The following is a 23,686-nucleotide window of genomic DNA, read 5'->3' as shown; positions in this document are numbered from 1 at the left end:
GATGCGTTACTTGATCCATGTCAGGAGGCTTGGAACTAGATGATCTTTCAAGATCCTTTCCGAGCCAAGCCATCCTGTGATTCTGCCCTTGCTCTTCTGCTGGCATGCAGAATTTTTATGGAATCTTTCTAATGTCACGTTTCCCCAGACATGGAGAACACGGGAGCTCCAACCCTGATGGTTCTTCATCAAGGCACTTTGAGGGCTGGATGTTGTTGCCTTCGTGGACTGATTCCCTTCCCTCTGTTTCTTTGTTTTATTTTGCAGCAGTCCTGTGCTTTTTGTTCAGCTAGCCATCAATCCCAGTTCCTGCTCTTTCCTTCTCTCTCTGCTGTCATTTCAATCAGTCCAGTCTGGTCATTTTCATAGAGACACAGACTGGTTTGGTTTGGAGGGGACCGTAAAGCTCATCTCATTCCAACCTGACCTTGAACACTTCCAGGGATGGGGCAGCCACAGCTGCTCTGGGCTACCTGTGCCAGGGCCTCACCACCTCACAGGGAGGAATTTCTTCCATATTTCTAACCTAAATTTCCCCTCTTACTCCTTGTCCTATCACTATAGTTCCTGATGTACGAGAACTTAAATAGTGACACAGTTCATAGCTTTATAATGTCTTAAAGGTTCGTATCAATGTTGCAGTTCCCAAGGAAGGCCTGAAGAGCCAGTCTCTGTTTGAAGAAATCCGGATGACGTACATCAAGGAGCTGGGCAAGGCCATCGTGAAGAGGGAAGGGAACTCCAGCCAGAACTGGCAGCGATTTTATCAACTGACTAAACTGCTGGACTCTATGCATGATGTAAGTCCTGAAAGGAATGCTGTAGGCATTCCAGATAAACACGTTGGGGCGGTGACAGTGATCTCCTCTAGGCTTTTATTATTTAAAGGGATAAATATCGCGGGGGAGGAGGAGGTCGTGCCCCCCTACTGTCTAACGAAAGGCGAACTGACAGCCGTGAACGTGCTGCTCTCAGGCTACTTCTGCAGTGGAATCCGCAGCAATTAATTTTATAATTCATCTAATTTTCAGTCCCTTTAGTTCTTAAAAATTGTGTTGCTTTAAAATGGAGGAACTCAGAAACTGTAAATGATTTGCAGTAGTAGCAGAGATGTGAAGTTTAAAACCTGTTATGAATTTATGGAGTAGTTGAAATTGCAATGAAATAATTCCTCAGCGCTATGTGTGGTGTTAGCAGGATTCATTTGGCAAAGAATTTCAGAATTCAGTCTGTCTCCTTTGGAATTTAATTCTAAATTACACAAAGCAGTCCCAGCAATGTTTAAAATGGGGGAAACTTTGGGACCTCAAAACTACTGTTTTTTATTTGTTACTGTACCAGGCACCTGGAAAGATCTAATTAAGCTTGTACATGTGTATGTCACTTATCTGCTGGAATGGGAATTGATACCGAATCTCTTCAGTGTTTGCATCTGTTTGTTTGGTTTATATTGGAGTGCCATTGACAAGAATTAATTAATTGAGGATGCCTGTGCCTGTCCTGTTGGAGCAGGGGTGAGGGGTGCTGGGATGTGCCTCATCATGCACAGGCAGGGGTTGGGTGGGAGGAGGATGGATGTGAGTGATTCTTCTATACATCTTCGTGTGCAAGTAATTCTTTGCCTTATCACTTGTAGGTGGTTGAAAATCTTCTGAGCTTTTGCTTCCAGACATTTTTGGATAAATCCATGAGTATTGAGTTCCCAGAAATGTTGGCAGAAATCATCAGCAATCAGATACCAAAATATTCCAATGGAAATATCAAGAAGCTCTTGTTTCATCAGAAGTGACTGCCTTAACACAAAGGGTTGCCTTAAGAAACCGTCACTCGATAGCTTTGTTTTGTAAAGAGAAAACCTACAGAACTTGTTCCTTTTGTCCTCGCAGCGGTGTTTCTTTTGTAATTATGCACTACATGTGGTTTACAGAGGGCCAAGAGTTAGGCTGGAGAAGCAGCGGATTTCTCCCATTTGGGAAAGAATTGGGGAGAAAGGAAAGGCAAAGAAATCGTAAATCCTATTTGTTAGAAATTTTCTCTCTCCCCTCGTGCACCATCCCCGGATGCATCAAACCACCAGTGACAAGCTCTGAGGCTGTTACGAACATTCTGCTAATTAATTAATTGCTGCAGTTGGCTGGAGACAATTTTTTAGGCGTTTTGTTTTTTTTATTTTAGTAAAGTGTTTTGGATTTTTTTTTTTTTTAAAGTTAAGGTAGCATTTTGGTTTATGCATGTAACCTGAAGAAAGTTTACAAGTGTATATCAGAAAAGGGAAGTTGTGCCTTTTATAGCTATTACTGTCTGGTTTTAGCAATTTCCTTTAACTTTATATACCGTGAACTCGGCTTGTTCATTTTTTCTTACATAATTTTTTTGTAATACTTCAAGATGCCTATTGTACAGCTGGTTTTTTAAGGTGGGGCAGCTCGTAGCTTTCCTAAACGACCTCTAGACAGTAAATCCTTGAGTAGATTCATGTGAAAAAGGGTTGGGCTTTTCTAACCTAATCGCTTTCAACTGTCAAAGCGGCTATAAAAATTTGGCTTTTTTTAAGGGCCAGGGTGGGTGGGAGAACACTCTCAAATCTCATTTCAGTAGATCCGAATGAAATCCTTTTGGTATATTGCAGAAGTGTTGGATATGCAGATTCATAGAAAATTAACCCAGTCCTCACTGGATGTAAATGAGCAGGTTATTTTATATATTGAAAAAAAAAAAAAAAGAAGCCTGATTTTTGCATATGATGCAACAGCCATAACGCAAAGAGTCATGGGCTGCATTGATGCCAAGAAGATCAGTCCTGACTGCCCATCAGGAAATTTTCAGGAAAATATGCATAGCTGCAGAAAAGTTTACTTCTGTGTGGAGAAACTCACATTTTCTATACACTTAAACCTGTCATCACACGAGTATATCTGGAAACCCCCACGGACAGAGGAGGTGGACGTGTGATTGCACCCAGTGGTTTGGGTTTGTTCTCCTGGACGGATTCCAGAGTCCTCCTCTTCGGGGAGATGTCCGAGCGGCCACACGGCTGTGACTGGATATCCCAGCTCCAAACTCGCCTGGTTAGAGACCCAATTCCACATCTCCACCCGTCACTGACTGCTCCATCCTCTCTCCTGGAGAGCAGGAAAGCTCCGCTACTGAGTTCGTGGTCTTAGAGTTGTCCGTCAAACTTTCTGTCTTTGTAAGGCTGCAGCCCTTCACACTGAATTCCTGGCGTGCCATAAATTCCCATAGGCCATGTGGATTTCTCCTTGTTGCCATTGATAAGGATATTTTCCGATGTTTAGAAGCTGTAGTAGCCTTTTCTACGTGCACCTTAACAATTTTCTGTATCTCAAAATTGAAATATTTACTAAGCCACTCTAAAATTTGATTTTTACTCAAAGTGGCCAGATTATTTGTGTAATAGAAATGAGAAAGATCATCTGAGAAAATACAAAACCTAATATATTTTTATATTTAGTTATAGTTTCAAATATGTATAATCGGTATATTCGCTGATACAAGAAAAGAAGGGAAGGGCTACTGCAGCTTTAAAAGCAATTTATTAAATGATTGTAAAATAGCTTGTATAGTGTATAATAAGGATGATTTTTAGATGACAGATTGCTTTATCATGATACATGTAATTATATTTTTTGTAGGGGTCACAAATATGATGAGTGGGAACCCGTTCTGTGTGGTTTGGCTGGAAGCAGCACCGGAGGCATCGGTGTTCGTATCCAAAGAAGTGCTTTGTTCAGAGGGGAAAACCTGTGCTCCGTGGGTGTTTGTAGGGTTGGGTTTGTGTTTATTGAATCACTGTGTAAAAATTCCCATTGGCTTTTGGGTGGGATGCTCCTATCTGTATGGTCGGGAACTGCTCCCGAAGCATGGCTGAACCAGACCCCCACTGCAAAAACTGTCAGCCAGGACACCCAGCTCTGAATTCCTCCCGGGGGAATTTCATACACAGCCTCACTCCCACAGCAAAAACAGCTTCAAAATTGGGCAATAATCCACATCCAGGTGCCAGCAATATGTAAATACAGAGCATGAGGTGTCCACAGCACATTTCTACTTTCAGCAAACATTGGTTTCCAGCTGAAATAGGAAACTCAATTCTCCTTTCTTAAATCTCTTTTTGAATGTTATACCTATTAAAAAAGATCCTATATTCAGTACTTTGGAGTAAAATAGCACCTTTAATAAAAATAAATAATCATTCTCTCCTTTGATCTGTACGGAATATGTACATTTTGTAACAATTAAAGGTCAGGATTTTAATTATGACATCCAGCCCAATTCCATGGGAATCCTCACGCGCCCAGTTGCGATACAGATACAGATACAGATAGGAGTTTGGTGCTGTTGGGTTTGGGGGGGGCTCTTTGGTTCAAAGGAAACCTGCTCTTACTTTGGAGAATGTTTTATAAACTTGTATCCCCAGAGCCCTCGGTCGGAGCCTGGGGCACAGCGCGTGTGCGGGTCGGGGTGCACGGACCCGAAACTTGGCATTTTTGCCAGCAGAAGCAACTGCAGTGAGCTCCAACAGATGATGATGGAGTTGGGGGTTGGAACTGGATGAGCTTTAAGGTCCCTTCCAACCCAAATTCTGGGATTCTGTGATCCCCCCATGAGAGAACTGGTCATGTAGGAGGAGAGGCTCTCTGCCCCTTGTGTCTGTTTGCCTGTATGTTCATTTTTAGTCTGTGGATTTAAGGAAAAACAAAGGAGACTGTGATGTTAGAGAAAGAATCGTCCTGTATGTGCTGTTCAGTTCTAAACTTCACCAGTGAGAAAACATAGTGCTTTAGTCAGCAGTGAGAAGTCCATGTCCTGTTATCCGTAGTCCGTGTAGCAGTGGGTAGTCCCTGCACTCTGGATAAAGCAGGGAGAATTCTGACTTCGGCTCTTCAGTGCCTTATCACAAAGTGCACGGATCCGCCCAGGGACGGCGGGGGCAGCTCAGGACGCGCCGGGCGCTCGCAATGGCCTTACGGGGGGACACCGGGACAGGGGGGCGCTGGGGGGCCGCCACGAGGGAGGGCAGAGGGAGGGGGGCTGGGAATAGGTGCCAATTGATGCCGAAAAATGACCTCGCCATTTTCACAGAGAAAGGTAGGAAGGAGGAGGAAGTGCCTGGATGAACGTTGGCTGCGGGAGCATCCTGTAGTCGAGTTTTAGCGAGGAAGGACTTCAGGGACATGACTTAGAGTGAGATTTTATAAAGATTGTATTCTTATATCCCTGGAAGTGTTCAAGGCCAGGCTGGATGGAGCTCTGAGCAACCTGGTGTAGTGGAAGGTGTCTCTGCCCGTGGGTTGTAATGAGATGGTCTTTAAGGTCCCTTCCAACCCAAACCAGTCGGGGATTCCATGATTATATACCAGTCACGCTCTATCGTTAGCCCAGTCTGCAACCAGGGGTTGCTGAGCCATCGACATCACATAGGAACCAAATTTTCCGGGAAGGTCGAGAGCCTCTTCAGCCAGAGGCCTCGTATCCAAGGAAAGGCTGTGTGTGTGCGTGTGTGTGGAAACATCCCACCTCCAACAACCTGCACAACAGCAGAGTCAAGCGATGGGTCATTACTCTATTTTGTATATTAAACAAAAAGATATATACTGGGGACAAATCCTATATCATACCGGTGTATGGCATTATTAAAAAATCATTATTTTTATCACAGCAATTTTAAACAACATAAAAGAAAAAAATTAAACCAGTGACTCCTGTTTAAAAATAAAAGTTGTAGTTTTTTATTCATGCTGAATAATTCTGTAGTAACAAGTCTGTAGTTTTCACCTACTCAGTGAAATGTTGGACTGTAAAAGCTTGTGTGGAATTGTTGAACATTTATTTTTTCATTTAAATTTGCTGTTCTGGTAATACAAAGCCACACATCTGTACAGAAGTTGCAGTAAATGTGAGCCATTTACAGCAATGCCGAATAATGGACAGAAACCATATAATAAAATTCTGCTTTTTTCATTAAATGGCTCCAAAATGCTTTTGTGGAGTTTTTGCTGTGATCCTGGAGAGGGTTGGGTCCAACAGCGAGTCGGTTCATTTGTGGTGGTCTCATTATTCACCTTATATGCAGGAATTATTTGTACTGGAGTGAATTGCTGCTGTAGAAGTTCTGGAGCAGGAGAATTTCTGATCATGAAGTTCAAATTAACAATTTAATTGAAAATCACAGCTGCCTATGTTTTGCCTTTGCATTCTAATGTCCGTTTTCTGGAGGAAAATCAGCACTGTGGTTCTCTAATGTAATCCAGAGCAGGAACGTGCCTTGGAGCAGCCTGACCTGTGCCCACCTCAGAGAAAGGCTAAAGCTGCCGGGCCAGTTCAACTGAGGAAAACAGCACAAAATGTTTTGTAACTAAATAAAGAATTGATTTAGGTTCCCTGAACAGCTGCAGCTGCTCCATCCCTAGAAGTGTTCAAGGCCAGGTTGGACCGGGCTTGGAGCAACCTGGTCTAGAGCAAGGTGTCCCTGCCCATGCTGGGGGGGTGGAACAAGAGGAGTTTAAGGTTTCTTCCAACCCAAGTCACTCTGTAATTCTGTGATTTAAAATGTATTTTGTCACTGCAGTGGTTCTCAACTATCTGATATGTGTCAGAATGTGATAAAAGCTCCTTCCCAAGGCAACTACCGGATGCCAAATGTTAGTGATAGAGAGAAACAAAATGTACTACAAAGTCATGGGCATTACCTAGGGGGGAGGATGTGGATTGGGGTGGGAGTCCTGGGCAGGGGATGGGCTATGGGATTCCAGCCTAAGGGGTCCTGTGCAGCAGGATCATACCTTCCCAAAGGCAGGATTTAACCCAAATTGTGAAAAAGGACTTCCTATATCAGCAACACTGAAAGGTGCCTCTGTCTGGCTGTGACAACATTGCACTTTGTTTCATAAAGAACAGAAAATGCTGTCATGAAGTTCCTTCCCTGCCATGTGGCCATTGGAGTTTTCGAATGTCAACGTCTCCAACCCATCAGTAACTAAAACCTCAGCACAGCTCATGCCTTCGCCCCCTGAGCAGCAGAGCGAGTCGTGCTGTAATAAAATCTCATTTAACTGCAGCATAAAAGGCCGAGTTCCCAGCAGGGAATGATTTCTTTGAATTGTTTGCAATTAAAACAAAGCTTACATAAATTTCCCTTCGGTAATTCCCAAGCTGGATGGCTGTGGATGGGGGTCAGAGGCAATACAAGAACAGGATTTATGATAACCGCGTTTATTTGTGAAACAATTGTGGAAAGATTCTTTAAGGAGCGACATCAGATATTAGGATAATATAACTGCTCTGTGTCTCATGAGCTCCAGCTTCATGGCAAGTGCATCAAGTCCTCAATGTGTTCATGTTCCACATGAAATCCCACTTGTCCCATTCCATTTATAAAATCATTGACATCAGAAACATCTGTGGACCAGGTTCTGATTCCTTGCAGGATTTCTGCCCCTCCTGTGCTCTGTCCCACCACACTGGCTGTGGCTGGAGCGTGGCCATGGTGCTGCCCTGCCCTGGGAGGGCGGATTGGGGGCCATGGGGCTGCAGCCCTCCCTCACCTGCAGCCTTATTTTGCAATTACTTGTTTTCTGGAGCTCTATCCTTAGCTTCCAAGAAATTCGGATGAAGCCCAGCATGAGATGGCAACTCATGATTTCTGTTGTGTTCACATTATCCCAATAAAACAATGGCATTTCAGACTGGTTTGGAAAAGACACCATTAAATGCCACTTTTACAATTTTGACATTTAAGATTTGAGCTCTTGAGTTCGTGTTTGTCCCTGGGACAGTCCCCAATGGGCCGTTTTGTCCGTGGCTGTCTCCCCACTGCAGTGGGAGCTCACGGAGCTGTGCCACATAATGCACAAATACTGGGATTCTACAGAATAAAAGACTCCTTGGCTGTAAGTTATGGTTATCCCAGACATTGCCAGTGTTCTTATCAAGATACCATCAGGAACTAGTCTGGGAGGGAACACAGGACTCTGCAAGCTCAGGTCCTGCAGTGCTGCCTTAGGGATCCAAACCATTTCAAGTCCCTAAATCCAAGATGTAGTCATTCCTTCAGACCCAGCTGACACTCATTCCAGGGGTGTCTCTGCTGGTACCTGTACCCATCTTGGCACCAGCTGGATGCTGAACTGCACAAAGGCACTGGCCAGATCCGTTTCATGGAACCACAGAATCATTTGGGTTGGAAGGGACCTTAAAGCTCATCTCATTCCACCCCCGTGCCATGGGCAGGGACACCTTCCACTAGACCAGGTTACTCCAAGCCCTGTCCAACCTACCTTGAACACTTCAGGGATGAGTCAGCCACAGCTTCTCTGGGCAATGGGGTCACATGTCAACAAGTTTGGTTCATTTCCTTGTCAGGGTTACAGATAATTTTGATATTGGCAGACCTGAAAATAATATGTCTACTGCATGTCCATTTTAAAATAAAAACATGTAAATATTGAACTTGTCAAAGTGAGACTGGAGGAGCCACAGGGAGAGGAACCCTCTGAAGGGATAAGAAGTTCATTGATGTCCAACGCCCGAGTCCATGGAAAAGCAGATAAAAATCAACCTGGAGGAGGGGTAAATATCCTTATCCAATCCATCACAGGCCTGGCACAGCTCCAAAGCATAATTAAGGATATTCTCTGAGGTCACAACAGGGAACTTCTGAGTTTAAAAAATAACAAGTGGAGTCCTTCTAATTATGGGATCTGCTGATTCGAGATCAAACCACATAAAAAGGTAGGGGGAAAACAGCTGAGGCAGCATCTCATGTGGGCACTATTTGCATGGCTGATGCAGGAGGACAGGGTGAGACTGGGAAAAGTGACCTGGTGAGCCCAGTGATGGGCATTGGGAACAGGGGATGTGTTCCCAAGGAGCAGAGCATAGGGGACTGTGTTCCCGAGGGGCTGGACAGGGGAGACTGTGGCCCAGAGGAGCTGAGCATGGGAGAAATGTGTCCCCAAGGAGCTGAGCACAAGGGGGATGCATCTCTGAGGGACTGGACATGGGAGAAATGCGTCCCTGAGGAGCTGAGCACAGGGAACTGCTGCAGAGCAGGGGTACAGGCAGTGACACAGGTCATGGGGAGGGGGCTGAGCCTGCTGTCCCCATCCCCCCAGACTGCCTTGGCCCCAGCGTACCCATGTCCAGGCTCCTGCAAGAACCCATCCAAAATTAAACCCCAGCATTTTTAATTCCTCATTTCTCTCACACCCTTTTTTTCCCTTTTTGGCTCGCAGGCAGAACTTCCACAGCCGAGCTGCAGCCAAGCTGCACGTGTTCCTACCCCAAACAAACACAGGACTGGCCTACAAGGCTCAGACCAGAGCAATTACTAAAAATAATTAAAAAAAATCCAACCAGCCCAACCCAACCCTTGGCAAGCCAAAGAAAACCCGAGGGACGAGGCTCTCACACCCTCCCCTTGTGCAGAGATGCTTCTCCCCCCCGTGTGGGTCAGTCCCTCGCCCACCCACACCCACTGCCCAGGGGCAAACGCAGCCCCTCTCTGGGGCAAGGGGAGGTCGGGGGTTCCCCCTTGGCGTCCCGGGGGGCTCACGGTGCTGGTGCCCCTCGGCTATCCCTTCCATGGGCAGCGCTCCCTCCCGTCACGCTGCTGGGATTTGCTGAGCATAATGGGGCTGAAACAGCTCAAAGCTGTTGGGCTAAATATATCGTCGTTGCTGGGGAAATAAATAATAAACAGCGGCTCGATTAGGATCTGGTGGTGTAATTGGTTCTGCTCCGGGTGGCTGGAGGGCAGCCCCGGCGCTCGGAGCAGCAGCACTTCAGGTACCAACACAGTAACAGTCAGTGAACAAAAGACCCAACCAACCCCAAATTCAAAAAAAAAAAAAAAAAAAAAAAAAAAGAAAAAAGAAAAAAAATACTCAAAAAACCCAAACCAAAACAAACAAAAAACCCCAAACCAACAAAAACCCAACCCCCCCCCCCACGCAAAAGCAAGCCCCAAAACAATCCCCCCCCCAAAAAAAACCAACCAACCAACCAACCAACAAAAAACCCTAGAGGCAGAAGCAGCACGTGCATCTCCCAGACCCAGAAATATTTATTATAGGTAATGGCTGCAGCAAAATTAATAAGCTTTAGAAAGCAGCATAACATCTCCGGGATCTATGGGAGCGGGACAGGGAAGGCAGCTGTACGTCAGGCAGACGGGGCTCGAGGAGCAGCTCCAGGGCCAAGCAGGAGCAGCCAAGCCTCCGTCCCGCAGTGCCCCCGGTGCCCCCCAGCCCTGCACAGGAACCGGATCCCGGTGGAAGTGTCACCGTCCGGCTCAGCCGGGTGAGGAGGACACGGCAGACACTCCCTGCTCAGCCCAGCGCTGGCTGCCGTCCAGGCCGGTAGCTCTCCCTCAGGAGTCATTGTAGGTAAACAGCATTAGAATGAGCTTGTTTGCACAAGAGCTGCTCCGGCAGCGGCTGGAAGGACGAGTTACAACCAAACCCACAACCCGCAGCTGCCGCAGCAGCAGAGCATCCCGGCCGGATGGGCTGCAGGGCCATGGAATTTCACCGGCACAGCCACGACCCCTCAGCTGGTCGTGGGCACCTCCCGCTGCGGCAGGGCCGGGCACAGCAGCACTTCCCAGTGCAGCCTTGGGAAAAGATCCTCACTGGCTGCTGGAGCAGCGGGAACCAGCCCAGGCAGCCCACGGTGTCATCAGCTGGAAAGGAGAACTTACCTTTAGGTGTGTTTGTGGAAAGGGACTTTGGACAAGGGCATGGAGTCACAGGACAAGGGAGAACGGCATCACACTGACAGAGTAGGGTTAGATTGGATATTGGGAAGAAATTCTTCCCTGTGTGGCCCTGGCACAGGTTTCCCAGAGAAGCTGTGGCTGCCCCATCCCTAGAAGTGTTCAAGGCCAGGTTGGACAGGGCTTGGAGCAACCTCGTCTAGAGGAAGGCGTCCCTGCCCATGGCAGGGGGTGGCATAAGATGGTCTGTGAGGCCTCTTCCAGCCCCCTGTGCCTGGGAGATGCTTTCATTGAGGGTTTCTTCACTCCTACATTCTGGCCCTTCTGGGGCTCATTCCCAGAGCCTCTCTCACCACCCGTCACTCCTCCACCGCTCTTCACTCACAGGTCGTTGTGAAGGAAAGCTCCGACCAATCTGCAGATATTTAATTATCTGATTGCCCTGGGTAACAGCTGGACCCCAGCACAGGGTAGGGAGGGGGAAGCAGCAGGCAGGAGGCGATGAGGGCTGCGGGGTCTCCCAGAGAGATGGACCCACGGCAGCAGGGACACAAAAATCTCCCTGTGGAGATGGGTTTGTTCAAACTCCACCTCGCTCCCACCTCCAGACCTTGTTCTGCCATCCCCTCCTAATCCAAGCCCACGGTTGGTCTCCAGGACACCCGGCTGATGCAGACTTTTCCCCCTTCCTGCATGCGTCAGTGAGTTTAGAGCCCAGGTGTGATTTTTCTAGACCCTTTTGTCTGAGGTTTAGAAGCAGAATAAGCTTCATTAGCAGGAGGGAGGATTTACAATAAGTAATAGGTAGGTGCTACCTTGTGAGCCGTCAGCATTGTGCTAAATTACCAGCTGCTTTGCCGAGCTCATCTGCAAACAATCAGCTCCTCACCCAGAGAATAGAGCCTTAAACAGCTATTTCTTAAAAAAAACCCTTTGCTTTTAATCTTTATTTCCCAAAAGCTAAAATTTTGCATTAGCCCAAATGTACACACTATAATTGCTTTGAGGTTTATGGTTCATTAGAATAATTAAAATACCACACGCTCGCTGATAAAATACCATGTCCCTCCACCACCAGGCTCTGGGTGTGTGCTGGTAAAGTCTTCCCTTGGCTACAGACCCACCTGATCCCTCGATGTGCTGAACTGCTGTCAATGAAACAGGGGGTTGGATGCTTTTTTTAGAACCCCAGTCCAACTGCAACCCAAATCCAACCCAATCCAATCCAACCATAAACCAACACCAAACCCAATTCAACTCAATCCCAACCCAAACCCAACCACGACCCAACAAATCCAGCCCAACCCAATTAAATCCAACCACAATCCAACCCAACCTAATCCCAACCCAAATCGAACCCAATCCAAGTGCAACCCAACACCAAGCCAAAACCAATCCGAGTAAAATCCAACCCAAATCCAATGCAAACCCAACCCAACACAATCCCAAACCCAACCTGATCCAACCCACCCCACACAAAGCGCCCAGCAGGGCACTGGGAGGTGTGAGAGGAGCGCTGGCAGTAGTCTGGGCGCTCTCAAACCATGTGAGTTGCTTCACTTGCTGATTCAAAACTCCCAAAAATCAGTAAAGAGACAAGGGCAGCCTGACCACAGGCCTGTGGGGACCTCAGAAACGCCACATGTGTCAGTGGCCACTGGGACACTGGGACCAAGGCTGGCCCGTGGTGGCCTGGCCATGGCCAACTTGTGAGACTTGTGTCCTTGACCCGAAACATGGCAGGGCTGCGCTGTGAGACTTGTCCAATGTCAGTTCCAACAGATATTATTGCACCATCTCTTTTTTTTTTTTGGTTTAATGCCTGAAATGACAGGCCAGGGACCGTGAGAGAGGCTCTGCCCATGGGCAATGCCACCACCCAGCTTTCGTATCACTTTGACTGATGACTTTAATATTAAGCATCAAACGCCCTGTCAGGCTGGTTTAAAAAAGTATTTCCTATCTTTAATTTGTCTTGGAATAAACTGATGTTTACGACACTATTAAAGCTGGCCCAAGAAGGGAACATTTAGTAAGCATTCCAGCCAAATTTTTCTTTTTGGAAAGTTTTAATTAAAAAAAAATATTCCACTGGCTCTCCTGTAAGAGCAATAACTTAGGCTTGATTTCCCTTTCCTCCAGGAGACGTCTTGTAAATATGTCTGCATGGGACTTTTGTTCCCAGAAACCCTCTAGGTAGCACATCCAAAAGCTCTCATGTGCCTCGGAAAAGGAACTTACTCCTGTCTCAGAGTAATGGGAGCATCTGAGGAGCCAAAGGGGGACACTGCATGGAAAGGTTTTGTGGGGACACGGCTGGCAACAGCCTCCTGGCACCGGGTGGGCTGTGCTGGTGCTCACACAGCATCGCTAAACAGGCCCTTAAATACCGTGTCCCTAAATAATGCCTTTTGGAGTGGTTTTGGCGTGTTTGCAATTCCCATTCATCCACAGCATTCTCTGCTCTGGCAGCATCCCGTGAAGGCAGGAGTGATGATGGAGGAGCAGCTCTGGATGGGACAGTCCCAAACAAAAGCAAAGAGTGGTGACAGGAAATATTAAGCATTTAAAAAAAATCCTTTCCATTAGTCCTTCCCATCCCTCTCCTAACCCTCTGGGAAGGTGTTTTGTTACACCTGCCCCAGGCAGGGCCAGTGCCAGCTCCAAGCAGCCCCACGGTCCCAGCACCAGCCGCAGCCATGGAGTGATGCCGAGGCAGGATAAAGCCAGACCTCATCTTATGCCAGGGCTGGATAAAGCCCAGCCCCATCTGATGCCAGGACTGGATAAAGACTGGCCCCATCCTCAGCTTCAGGAAAACCAAGAAACAGCACAAATGTTGACTATTAAATCCAAGGATGGACATGAACCAGCAATGTGCCACTGAAACACTACAAACCTCTCACCCTCTTCTTCCAACACCTCAGAGCAGAGACCACCAGGCAGGTGGGGAACTCCACCCCTGCCAAAACCACACCAGGCAGGTGAGGAGCCCAGAGCATCCCTCAAGGCACTGGGGTGTTATGGAGAGGGTGTGATCCCCTGGGAACAATCTGTGCTGCCTGCCCTGGAAAGCAGAAAAAAAATGATTGACTTTTTCCTCTTTTTTTTTTTCCCCCAAGACAAAAGCCCAGGAAGTTTAATTACTGTGGAAGAAACGTGAACAAGGCTGATATTTCAGCTCCCTCTTCTCTCAGTGACACCACAGAGCAAACGAAGCAGCAGCCCAAGGCTGGGGGAGGTGGGGGATCAGGGTGTTTGGGAGCGTCTCTGTGACTGGTTTCAAATGTCCTTCACTTCTCTCATTACAGCTCTTCTAAAAATATCAAATATAGATCTTTCCCTCATAATATTTTAAGATACTCTATTTATACATTAATTCTTTCAAAAATAAAAAGTGACACATACAGCAATTCAGTCACTCAGAGTCTTAAAAATTATTACAAAAAGCCACGACATCCATCCCCAGGGTGGCGGCAGCGGCGCTTTGGTGCAGGACTCACCACCGCGGGCTGGGGGTTCTTTTGAGACTTTCTTTTATAAAATATAATAATTCCAGCTCTCAATATCCTGGCTCTGCAGTCAAACAGGGCTCCTTCTTCCACCCTCCCCCGTAAAAATGATCTGGAATGATGAGGGACTTGCACACTCGCTCTGCCAAGCCCTCACAGTGTGTCCACGGAGGCAGGAGCATCCTCTGAGGGCAGATGGAGCTGAAGGACTCGTCCTTTGCTCTCCACAGATCCCAGGTTGGCCACATCAACAGCAAATGCTCTGTGAGGATGGAAATAATTCACCTTGTACAAGTAGCACTGCACAGACTTGGCACGGACAGACAACACACCAGGTTGCAAGCAAGGAGATGCCTAAAAAACAGTGCTGGAGAGTGGCAGACACAGCTTCAACACGGCACATCAGCGGCCTGGGCACTGGTGGGAGCATGGATGTGTCTGTGCAATGGGAATTAGGAAGTGGAGGTACCAAATAGCCAAAAAACAGGAGCAGGGTTTGTCTGGGGCTGCACCAGGAAGGCAGCGTGGGCTGCTCACCTCGCCCAGCACTGAGGTTTATCTCACAAAAATCAAAATCCTTAAAAAAAAAAAAAAAAAAAGAGCTTGAGAGGTTTGGTCCAAAATATCCTTACTCTGCCATGCCAGTACCTGCTGAGCCCCACCAGCCCTGAGCCCCCACAGAGCCCACCCAGGGCTCGCTCTCGCCTGCAAGACCCGGCACTGTGGTGGCACGAGGAGGGCAGTCGCCTCACCGGGGCTGCCCAAGTCACCACGGGGGCTGCCCAAGTCACCACGGGGGCTTGGCCCCCTCAAAGTGCTGCTGCAGCCCCAGCCTGGGGTTTGGTGTCAGACGAAAGCACCCCAACCCTTCCCCTGCCCCCAAGGTTAGGTCAGGGTGCTCCCTGGCAGCATGGAGAGTGTCGCTCAGGCCAGCTGGAATGCAGGGATGGATTTGGGAGCACAGGACTCGCTGCTGGTCGCTCCTCCTTGGCAGGAACACTGGTGAGTGGGGGTCCCCCAGCTCCCACTGATGCTCCATGCAGCCAGTGAACGGTCCTGCTGTGAGGAACATCCTGCTCAGGGGCTCTTGTGCCATTCACAGTCTGCAGGCTCAGCCCCTTGGAGTACTTGGTTGCAGTGTGGAGCTGTCCCTTTCCTGGTTTTCTCATCACTGGGATGCAGGCTTCGGGCATCTCTCCATCTCCCCAGGACTGCTCCCATGCAGCCCTGGAGCGCACACCGGGAGGAGAGGAGCATGTCATGATCCACAAAAACATCCATCCAGCGGGCACAGGGATGTCCTCACCCCACGTCACACAGGGGCCTGCAGGACTCCGCCATGGATACCATGGAACACTCAGCAGTGGCGCTGCACAAACCCACAGTTATAGGAACTCCACATAGTTCTCAGGGATCAATCCTGTCTTGCCATTGAGGGTCCCTTCCAGCCAGCCAGGCTCCTGGGATGGGTGAACTGTGGAGAGAAGGAAAGGGCAGGTCACTACAGGAGGGGACGGGGGTTGCTGCTCCTTGTGTGCTGACCGCATCAAAGCTGTTCTTGGAAGAGAGTGAGACCTTTAATTTGTGTTTATTTTTAAGAAAGGAAAACCAACAGAGTTAAAAATGAGCTTTGGGGTCCCTTCCAACCCAAACCATTCGATGATTCTGTGAACACACCAAGGGGCTCAGACAGCTGAAGTGCTCTGTCTGTGAACACACCAAGGGGCTCAGACAGCTGAAGTGCTCTGTCTGTGCCTGCTCTCCCGTGGGACTCCTCGGCCTTTCCTTCCCCAAGTGAATCCCACCACACGACTAAGTGAGCCGCACACTCAGCTGCAGATGGCGTGTCCACATATTATCTGGAGCTGCTGGGCTGAGGGAAGTGAAGCATTTGGGATAAAAACAGGGGTTCAAAACTTTCTCCAGATTTGGGCTAAAATCTCTTTGAGGTTGGAGAGCATGGTCACATCGTAACCCTGCACATCCCGGCTCGGCCTTGGCCCAGTCTGGGAGGGAAACTGCATTAGCGAATGCTCCCGGCGGGAAAGCAAACCCTGCAATCTGATTGTGTGCAACCAGAAACCTGATCAGTCCTCAAAAGCCTTTCTTTATTCAATCAACTCCTGCAAATTTGCTGATTTTGCAGGAGCCAGGCCAGGGCTACACCGATGCAGTGTTGCGGAGCTGCCCCAGCCTCCTGTGACTCTGCAGGTCTGACTGTTCACGCCATGTCTGGAACCAACCTGGACAAGACACGAGTTTAAACAGAGCTCTCAAATGTGCCATTATTGACCATGTGGGTGTTGCTCACTGTGGGCAGCAGTACCCCAGTATCCCCATTGGATTAAGCTGCTGCTTGGTCACAAAGCTTAAAGTCCAACTAGTACCTGTCTGCATGTATTTCTGAGATCTGTTTGCCTTTGCTGGGGTTTGTAAAGCCCCTTGATCACAGCAAGACTCCCACCAAGCTGTGCTGGTTCTAACTCCAGCCAACGTGAGCCCCGACTGCGCTGCTGAGTGACTGGAACACACTGTGTACTTTTTCCCTTGAATAATCCATTGATTTTTATCAGCAAACATAATGTATTTAATTCAAACTTGTTCCCCTCCTAATTCCCCTCCGAGCTGCTCTGATTCCCACGGGCTCTCAAAGGGGAGACCATGTTTATTTATTAGATGACTATGGAGCTGCTTAGATGAGGGGTTGTCTTTAATTCACATGGACTCATTATCTTCCCCTTTCTGCTGTATTCTCCTCTATATCCCAGGGCAAAACCAGTGTCTGTGGTAGCAGCTTCCCAAATGACAATGCATAACATATAAAAGCCAAGAACTACTTGGAAAGTAGTAAAAAATCTTTCCTTTACACTGGGATTATAACTAAGCCAGAGCTGCTCAGTTCCATGGGGCACAGATACTTGGTGCAGGAAACAGAAAAATCTATGTTCATTAATGTTGTCTTTCACTAAGCAAAGCCCACCTATTCCAGTGCTCAGTATCCAGAGGGACAAAGCACATGATACTTTTCCATCTTCTGCATGAAACATGACAGCAACTGCACAGAATATTTCTGGTGCTGGTACGTGGAATCTAATCTCTTCTACCCAGAAGCCCTCCAGGAATGGCTCAGAAGAGGGGTCCGTACCCATGGGAGGGACCTGGCACCGTCACACAGCCTTGCTCTGCCGGTGGCACCGGGCACAGCTCTCGCCATCCTGCTTTCCCAACACTCCAGGAACAACATCCTAAATATTGCACTGAAAAATGAGCCCATGTACCCCCAGGACTCACCGTTGTCAAACACGGTGCCAGCCGTGAAGGAGAGCTCCGAGTCGTGCTCGGCTTTGCAGGCGTAGAGCGCGCGGGCTTTGCGCAGTGGGGAGCTGCAAAGAGAGGGCAGAGGTTGGTACAAAACCGCCCAGACAGACCAGCACCCCCTGCTGTGCCCAGGGGCGGCCACGTGCTTGTTGAAGAGGGGTCCAAAGGCCTCTGCTGCTCTGTGAGGGTCCATGGCTACACTGCTTGGGGGAAGCATGAAGAAGACACCAGATGAGGCTGAAGGTTCTTAGGGACGAGCCACATTTCACCACAAGGTAAATCCCAATCTGACCCCAGCTGGCACCATGAGGACTAGAGCCCAGACTGGTGCCCACACAGCAGCAGCCCAAGCCAAGGTCCCCAGGAGAACTCCAGGCACTGGGCTGGAGCTGGAATGTTCTGTGAGTCTCTGAGGGGCCATCACCAACCAGAGGTTGGCACAGAGCAAAGGTGTCACCAGCCCTGCTCTGCCAAACCCATCACTCCCGGGTGCAGCTGCAACCACAAGATTTCTCAAAGAAAAATCAGCACTGGGGGAAAGGTATTTCAAAACAGAAAACCAAGCAGGTCCATGAAGAATTTGCTGCACTTCTTTAGAGACTGTACCTGAAGGTAAAAAAGATTTAACAGCCGTTAGATTTTGCTGGAAGTGTCAGCGTGCCCACGCTGCGGGGGAGGGAATCAGAGTGCAGAGAGCCAGGAATGGAGCGATCCACTGACAGAGCAGGGAAAATGAGGGACCTCACGGTCCCCCCAGCAAAGTGCAGGCATACAAAGCTGTCCCCACACATGGAGCCTCGTGGCTTTGGGCTGGAGCAAGGCTGGTGCAAAGCTGGGACACTGCCACGCTACGGTGACGGTGACAGTGACAGTGCCAACCTGCCCAGACACTGGGTCACACCACCAGCCAGCTCCATCCAGCACTCTGCAGGCTGCTCGGCTGGGACACGGCCAAGAGAAGTGATGGAAGTGCCCCTGGGAGCTGCTGGGGTGGGGAACAAGGCGTCACCATTCTCAGGTCAGTGCTTTCACCAGCTTTTATCTTTCCAAGGACTTGAACTTCCTCAGAGTTCCCTCTGAGCAAGCCCAGGGAAGCGGCAGTGCTTTGTGGCAAAACCAGTTCCCTTTCACAGCAAACCCCAAACCAGGGGAGCTGTGAATGGTTTTGGTTTTGCAGTGAAGAGAGCCCTGAAATGAAGGTCTCTCCTCTCAAAATTCCAGCTGCCTGACACAAGCAGCTTAAAACACTTAAAACCCAGGGTGGGCAAACAGTCCTCCCACTCCAGAGGGTCCTTCACTGCTGGGGAGGTACCACTCACGTGGAGTGCTTAAGAGACCATCAGATGAAAAACAAAAGGTATTTTCGGGCTTACTACCTTGAATTATTCAAGTTGTTGGTTTTCTCCCCAAAAACCAACCCTTGCAGCCTGGTGTCCCTGGGCCCAACCTGCCCCTTGCCCACTGGCTGCTCTCTGGTTGCCACTGTGCCTAGCCAAGCCCTGTGGGGCTTTTGGGGACCCTGATGGTTGTTCTCGTTCAGTTCCTGCCTCCAGGCATGGTCCAAGGCCAGCATGGCACTCCAGAGTGTTGCCCATCTGCCCTTCTGTGGGCACCTGGAGGATGCTGAGCCTGTCCCTGAGGAGGAAGGCTGCTCGCAGGGCATCACGCACTGGCAGCCTCCGCAGACGTGCAGCAGAACAAATCAATGCCCTGCCAAGGGGCAGCAGCATTTGTGTGGTTGCAGGTGTGGGGGAAGAGCTTGGCCTGTGCCTGGCACCACCAAAGAGGTTTGACACATCTCCCAAGTGCAGGGATTGGTGCCCCAGCTCTGCACCTGCCAAAGACTGGGAGCCACGATCCGCCAGGAATGGAAACAGCCTCTTGCTCCACTGTGCCAGGGTGGGCTCAGACAGGAGGAATTCCATTGGAGGGCACCCAGCACATGGCCCAGCAGTGACACTGAGTGTCTGCTGGGACCTGCAGTGCAGGCCCTGTGTCCAGAATGTGGCACAATGCCACTGCAGCACTAGGTCCAGCTCCTGGCACCCCGGGGGACCCCACAGGGCTGGCACACAGCACAGCCTGACCCACTGTTCCAGGGGCCACTGGGAATCCTCCATTGGTCCATCTGCAACTTCCAGGACCAATTTGCTCCAGAGATGCCCAAGCACACAGACATGGGCAGAGAGCAGCAAACACCTGTGCTGCCCCATGTCCTTCACCCTCCTCAGATCCCAGAAGAAGCGGTGGCCAGAAAATGGGGGGTGACTGTGCTTTTCAAAGGTTCTTTACTCCTTGTAGTACACTTCTTACCTGTTGCAGAGCAGAGTAAAGCCAACTCAGGAGCTGAAGTGGCCAGAGAAAACCACCAAGACCAGCAGCGACACCGGGCACTGCGGCCACGACCTTGTGAGCACCAGCTCCTGCTTGCCTGGGCAGGAGATTCCCAGAGGCCCAGGGGGGTTCAAAGAGTCTCTCCTGGGGCAGAAGGGTTTGAAAGCTCCTCTCTTGCTGAGTGCAGACAGCTGTGTTGCAGGGGTTTGAGCAGGATGCAAAGGGAAAGGGAAGTGAAGTGGGAGAAACCAGGGAAATTAAACAGAAATAGCAAAAGCAACAAAAAGCAAAGCGAATTGTGCAACAGACCTGATGGGGGATGAGTCGCTGGACGTAGAGGAGGTGGGCATAGGACTTGATGGCGCGGAGAACATGGGCCAGGACGGTGAGAGGGGTGACGTTGGGCTTGGATTCTGAGGGCTGCAAGACATAACCAGAGACCTTATCAACGTGCAACCACAGCAACAAACAGCAACCGAGAGACAGTGAGACGACAGCCGACGATAGCAAGTGCCTTGGGAATATTCAGAGCATGAGACACAGCTACGAAATGAAGTGCCAAGACCTTGGGAAGTGTTTCAAGGCCGGATCTGCATTTCTCTGGACAACAAGAGCTGGATCTTCCAATTAACCCCTGATCCATCGTCCCCTCTGCTGAGGAGGGGTCTCACTGCTGGCAAGCCAGCCACTTACCTGCCTTGTATTTCCCCCAGTGCTGCCAGAAATAGCTGCTGGTAGTTCTGGACATTAATGATGCCTGTGACCAGCCTCCACCCCCTCTGTATGTCACTTGTTGCAGTGCTCATGCAGTTGGTGCTATAAAACTGTCATTGATTATGTTTTCCACGTTTTACATCGCAGAACTCTTTTTTTTTTCCCCTCATGCAAACAGCTCTTCACTTTCAAGACACAGCTGTCAACTGAAGCTGAATCAATTTACTGAACTGGTAAATGCATGCAGAAGTGTTTGGTTCCTTCAAAACTGTTCGATTCAGGTCATTCTCTGGTTCGCTGAAAAGCAATTATTGTACTAAAATACCAATTTGACTCTGATTCATCTACTGTTTCTATGTTTAGGAACTCATTGGTATTCCCTGTCCAATTCAGATTATAAACTCTATCCCTGATAAAACAACAGAAAATCCTCCCCCTACTGCAAATGCTTCTGTAAAAGAGAGAAGTTTTGTAAAAGCATCATGGTTTATGTTTTTTCCCTTGCGAGAGGGACAGTACCTCTGATCACACAGGTCTGTGATGAGGTGGGCACAACCCACCAGCAACCCCCAGGATGTCCTCATCCCTGTCCCTGAGCTGGGGCCTCCCAGGGGAGAGGGAAGGGATACAGGGAACGGGGGCTTTAGAACATGTGGGAGAACCTCAGCCCTGCTGGAGCAGTTCAGACCAACAATTTAACCTTCTGTAGTGTCCTCTGGCTGCCACCGCACAGGGATATTCATGACATGGACACTTTCCCCCTGGAAATTGGACCACCCCTGCTTAAGGCCAAACTCTTGGCTTTACTCCTCATAGGAGCTGTGTCACTGGATTCAACAGACATTGATGAATTACAGGCAACACCTTTATTATGTCAGAGGATTATATGCGTATAGAAATGGGATACGACAGTGCAGCACCAGAGGCTGGAAAACAGGGAATGCTCACAGGCAGGCTACAACCAGAGATCCTCAGAATGTTCTGCTAATAATAATCGTTATTTAAGAACAATTTTTTTGCATTTTTTATCAATAAAACTGTCTGTCATTTGAAAAATGAGTAATTACCTGTTTGCCTTGGTCTTTAGCGAACCTGACAGCCATTGGTACTTACCAGATACTCGACCTACTGCCACCTCCAAAGAGAAGGAGGTGCTACCAAGACCACCAAGTCATCCCAAATTGCCAAAATTAACCCTTCAAGCACCAGTTCTTGTGAACAGATGGCACAATAATTCCCTTCTCCAAGAGGAGCCTGGCCAAGGTGGAACTTGGAGGGGCGATGAGCTGGAGACCAAAATGTGGCTGGGCCTGACCCGCTGAGAGTGGCCACCAACACCCATCAGCCCTCTTGCCACTGCGCCCACCGCGGCTCCAGGCAGAGGGCTTGGGGTGCAAGAGGACATCTCACTGGGTGTGTCAGTGTGGGATGGGGCACCGTGACATCCCACGGGGTGCACCAGCGATGGGACAGCCACCACCTCTGCCACTGACCTTGGTTGTCCTCACTGCACGACAGAAGGAAAATCCAACTGTACAGGGCTCTGGGACTAGAAATTCCCAATGCACTTTCTGAGATGAAATCATGTCAAAAGAATGCAGCTCTCACTTCCCCTAAAGTCGCTCTGTCATCGCTCCACAACTGCGCACCCGCTACACTAATGGCAGTGGGGAATGCAATCAGCAGGACTCTAGATGTCTCTGCAATGGTGGGTAAAAAAGCTCGACTGCAAGCACTGGCACTCAGGCCAGCCTCTGCCTAAGAAGTTATCAATAATTTGGAGTAGGATTTTGGTGTCTTTGGATCCTTGGTGGCAAAGAAAACACTCTCCATGCCCACCAAACCAGCGGAGAGAACTGTTAACTAATTGGTGTGCAGACCACTCTGTTCCCATCAGGTTGCTCACAGAAGAGATGAACATGGTCTTACAATGGCTGAGCTGCTCCTGTGCAGCTCTGCAAGTCCGTCCAGCACATTTCCTCAAGAAGAACCCATGGATACCTCAGGACCCACCTGAGCTGCAGCCCAGCACTTACAGACCTCAGATGCACACAAAGGGTTCATCTCCCTTCCATGAAATACAGGTATTTACTTTCAAGATGCTTGCTTGAATATCACCTTTCTGAGCTTATCTAAGTGCAAGACCCGAGTCCTGTCTCGTTGGAGGTGTCAGTGCATGCGATCAAATGGACTATCCCAGCATCTCTGGCATTTTGGAAAACAGTTTTCTTGTAGGATCCAATTTCCTTTGTTTCTCATGAAAAGAGCAGAGGTGGTGAGAGGCTGGGGGGAAGTGCTGGCTGCTGCCTGCAGGCAGCAAATGTCATCTGGACCTTTTTTTTCTTTCTTCTTACTCGGGAGGGCTTTGCGAGGGGCTCTTCCTGTTGGGTGCACAGTGGAAACAAAACAGAGAAAATTGCTAAGAACCAAAACCACCAGAAGCAGCAAACAAAGAAGTGGCTCAAATTAAGAGTCTTCCAAGGTGGGAATGGACATTTCCTCAGCAGAAGCAGCCAAGGGAACTCCATGATTCTGTAGCCCAAGGCATCCCGAGGCTCTCGCCTTTCCTGCTGGTCCGTCTGTGCCCTCGGAAGCAGCGACTGAGACCCCGTGAGGAGGGACCTCTGCCAGGAATGGGCAGGGTGAGGAGGGTGTTGTGCCACAGCCTCTGAGGGGGCACCTGCACCTTCCACTGCATGTGGCAATCCCTCTGACAATCCTACTCTTCCAGTAAACAGTGTACTTAGAAATGAATTTAGGAGCTAAATCCTCCTCCCTGCTTCTCGTGCCTGCCATACACACTGCCTTTCCCGTGCAGATGTCTAATTTGCTGCCCAAACATGTTAAAAAAAGCAGTAACTCTTGCTTCAAAACTCTGCTGGAGTTGTTGGAGCTAAAAAATCTCTCTTCTAACCTGTTTTCATAACCTGCCTCTTTCATTCCTCTTCCTCTGCAATCCGCCCCGGCTGCCTCGCTTTCCTCACCCAGCTCAGGCCCTCCAGGCATGTGCAGCTCTGAAGGACTGTTCTCAGTGGGTTTCCAGACAACTTCTGCTGCTTTGTTCTCTGGGCTG

At 49.1% G+C, this 23,686-nt stretch overlaps 2 protein-coding genes across 4 annotated transcripts in view; one reads left to right on the top strand and one right to left on the bottom strand.

Moving 5' to 3' along the window:
* Nucleotides 1-5,987, top strand: part of NR3C1 (nuclear receptor subfamily 3 group C member 1) — a 64,751-nt gene extending 58,764 nt beyond the window's left edge. The window contains 2 exon segments of the mRNA XM_027718520.2: nt 643-800; nt 1,637-5,987. Of these exon segments, the coding sequence (XP_027574321.2) occupies nt 643-800; nt 1,637-1,789 (311 nt within the window). The 3' untranslated portion in view covers nt 1,790-5,987.
* An 8,095-nt stretch (nt 5,988-14,082) lies between these two features.
* Nucleotides 14,083-23,686, bottom strand: part of ARHGAP26 (Rho GTPase activating protein 26) — a 113,471-nt gene continuing 103,867 nt past the window's right edge. Inside the window, exons 21-23 of one of the 3 annotated variants that reach the window (XM_027718573.2) lie at nt 20,209-20,319; nt 17,539-17,630; nt 14,083-15,721 (exon numbers count right to left, since the gene is read on the bottom strand). In XM_027718573.2, the coding sequence (XP_027574374.1) occupies nt 15,633-15,721; nt 17,539-17,630; nt 20,209-20,319 (292 nt within the window). In that variant the 3' untranslated portion in view covers nt 14,083-15,632. Of the gene's footprint in view, nt 15,722-17,538; nt 17,631-20,208; nt 20,320-21,460; nt 22,995-23,686 lie in introns of those variants that run through there. The other 2 variants (XM_027718574.2, XM_027718575.2) reach the window with 2 other exon arrangements.

This window comes from Pipra filicauda, unplaced genomic scaffold (assembly GCF_003945595.2).
Source record: "Pipra filicauda isolate LSUMZ 115617 unplaced genomic scaffold, ASM394559v2 scaffold3_size10097308_pilon, whole genome shotgun sequence".
NCBI lineage: Eukaryota > Metazoa > Chordata > Aves > Passeriformes > Pipridae > Pipra > Pipra filicauda.
Note: the sequence above shows the minus strand (reverse complement) of the source record. Positions and strands in the feature narration are given on the sequence as shown.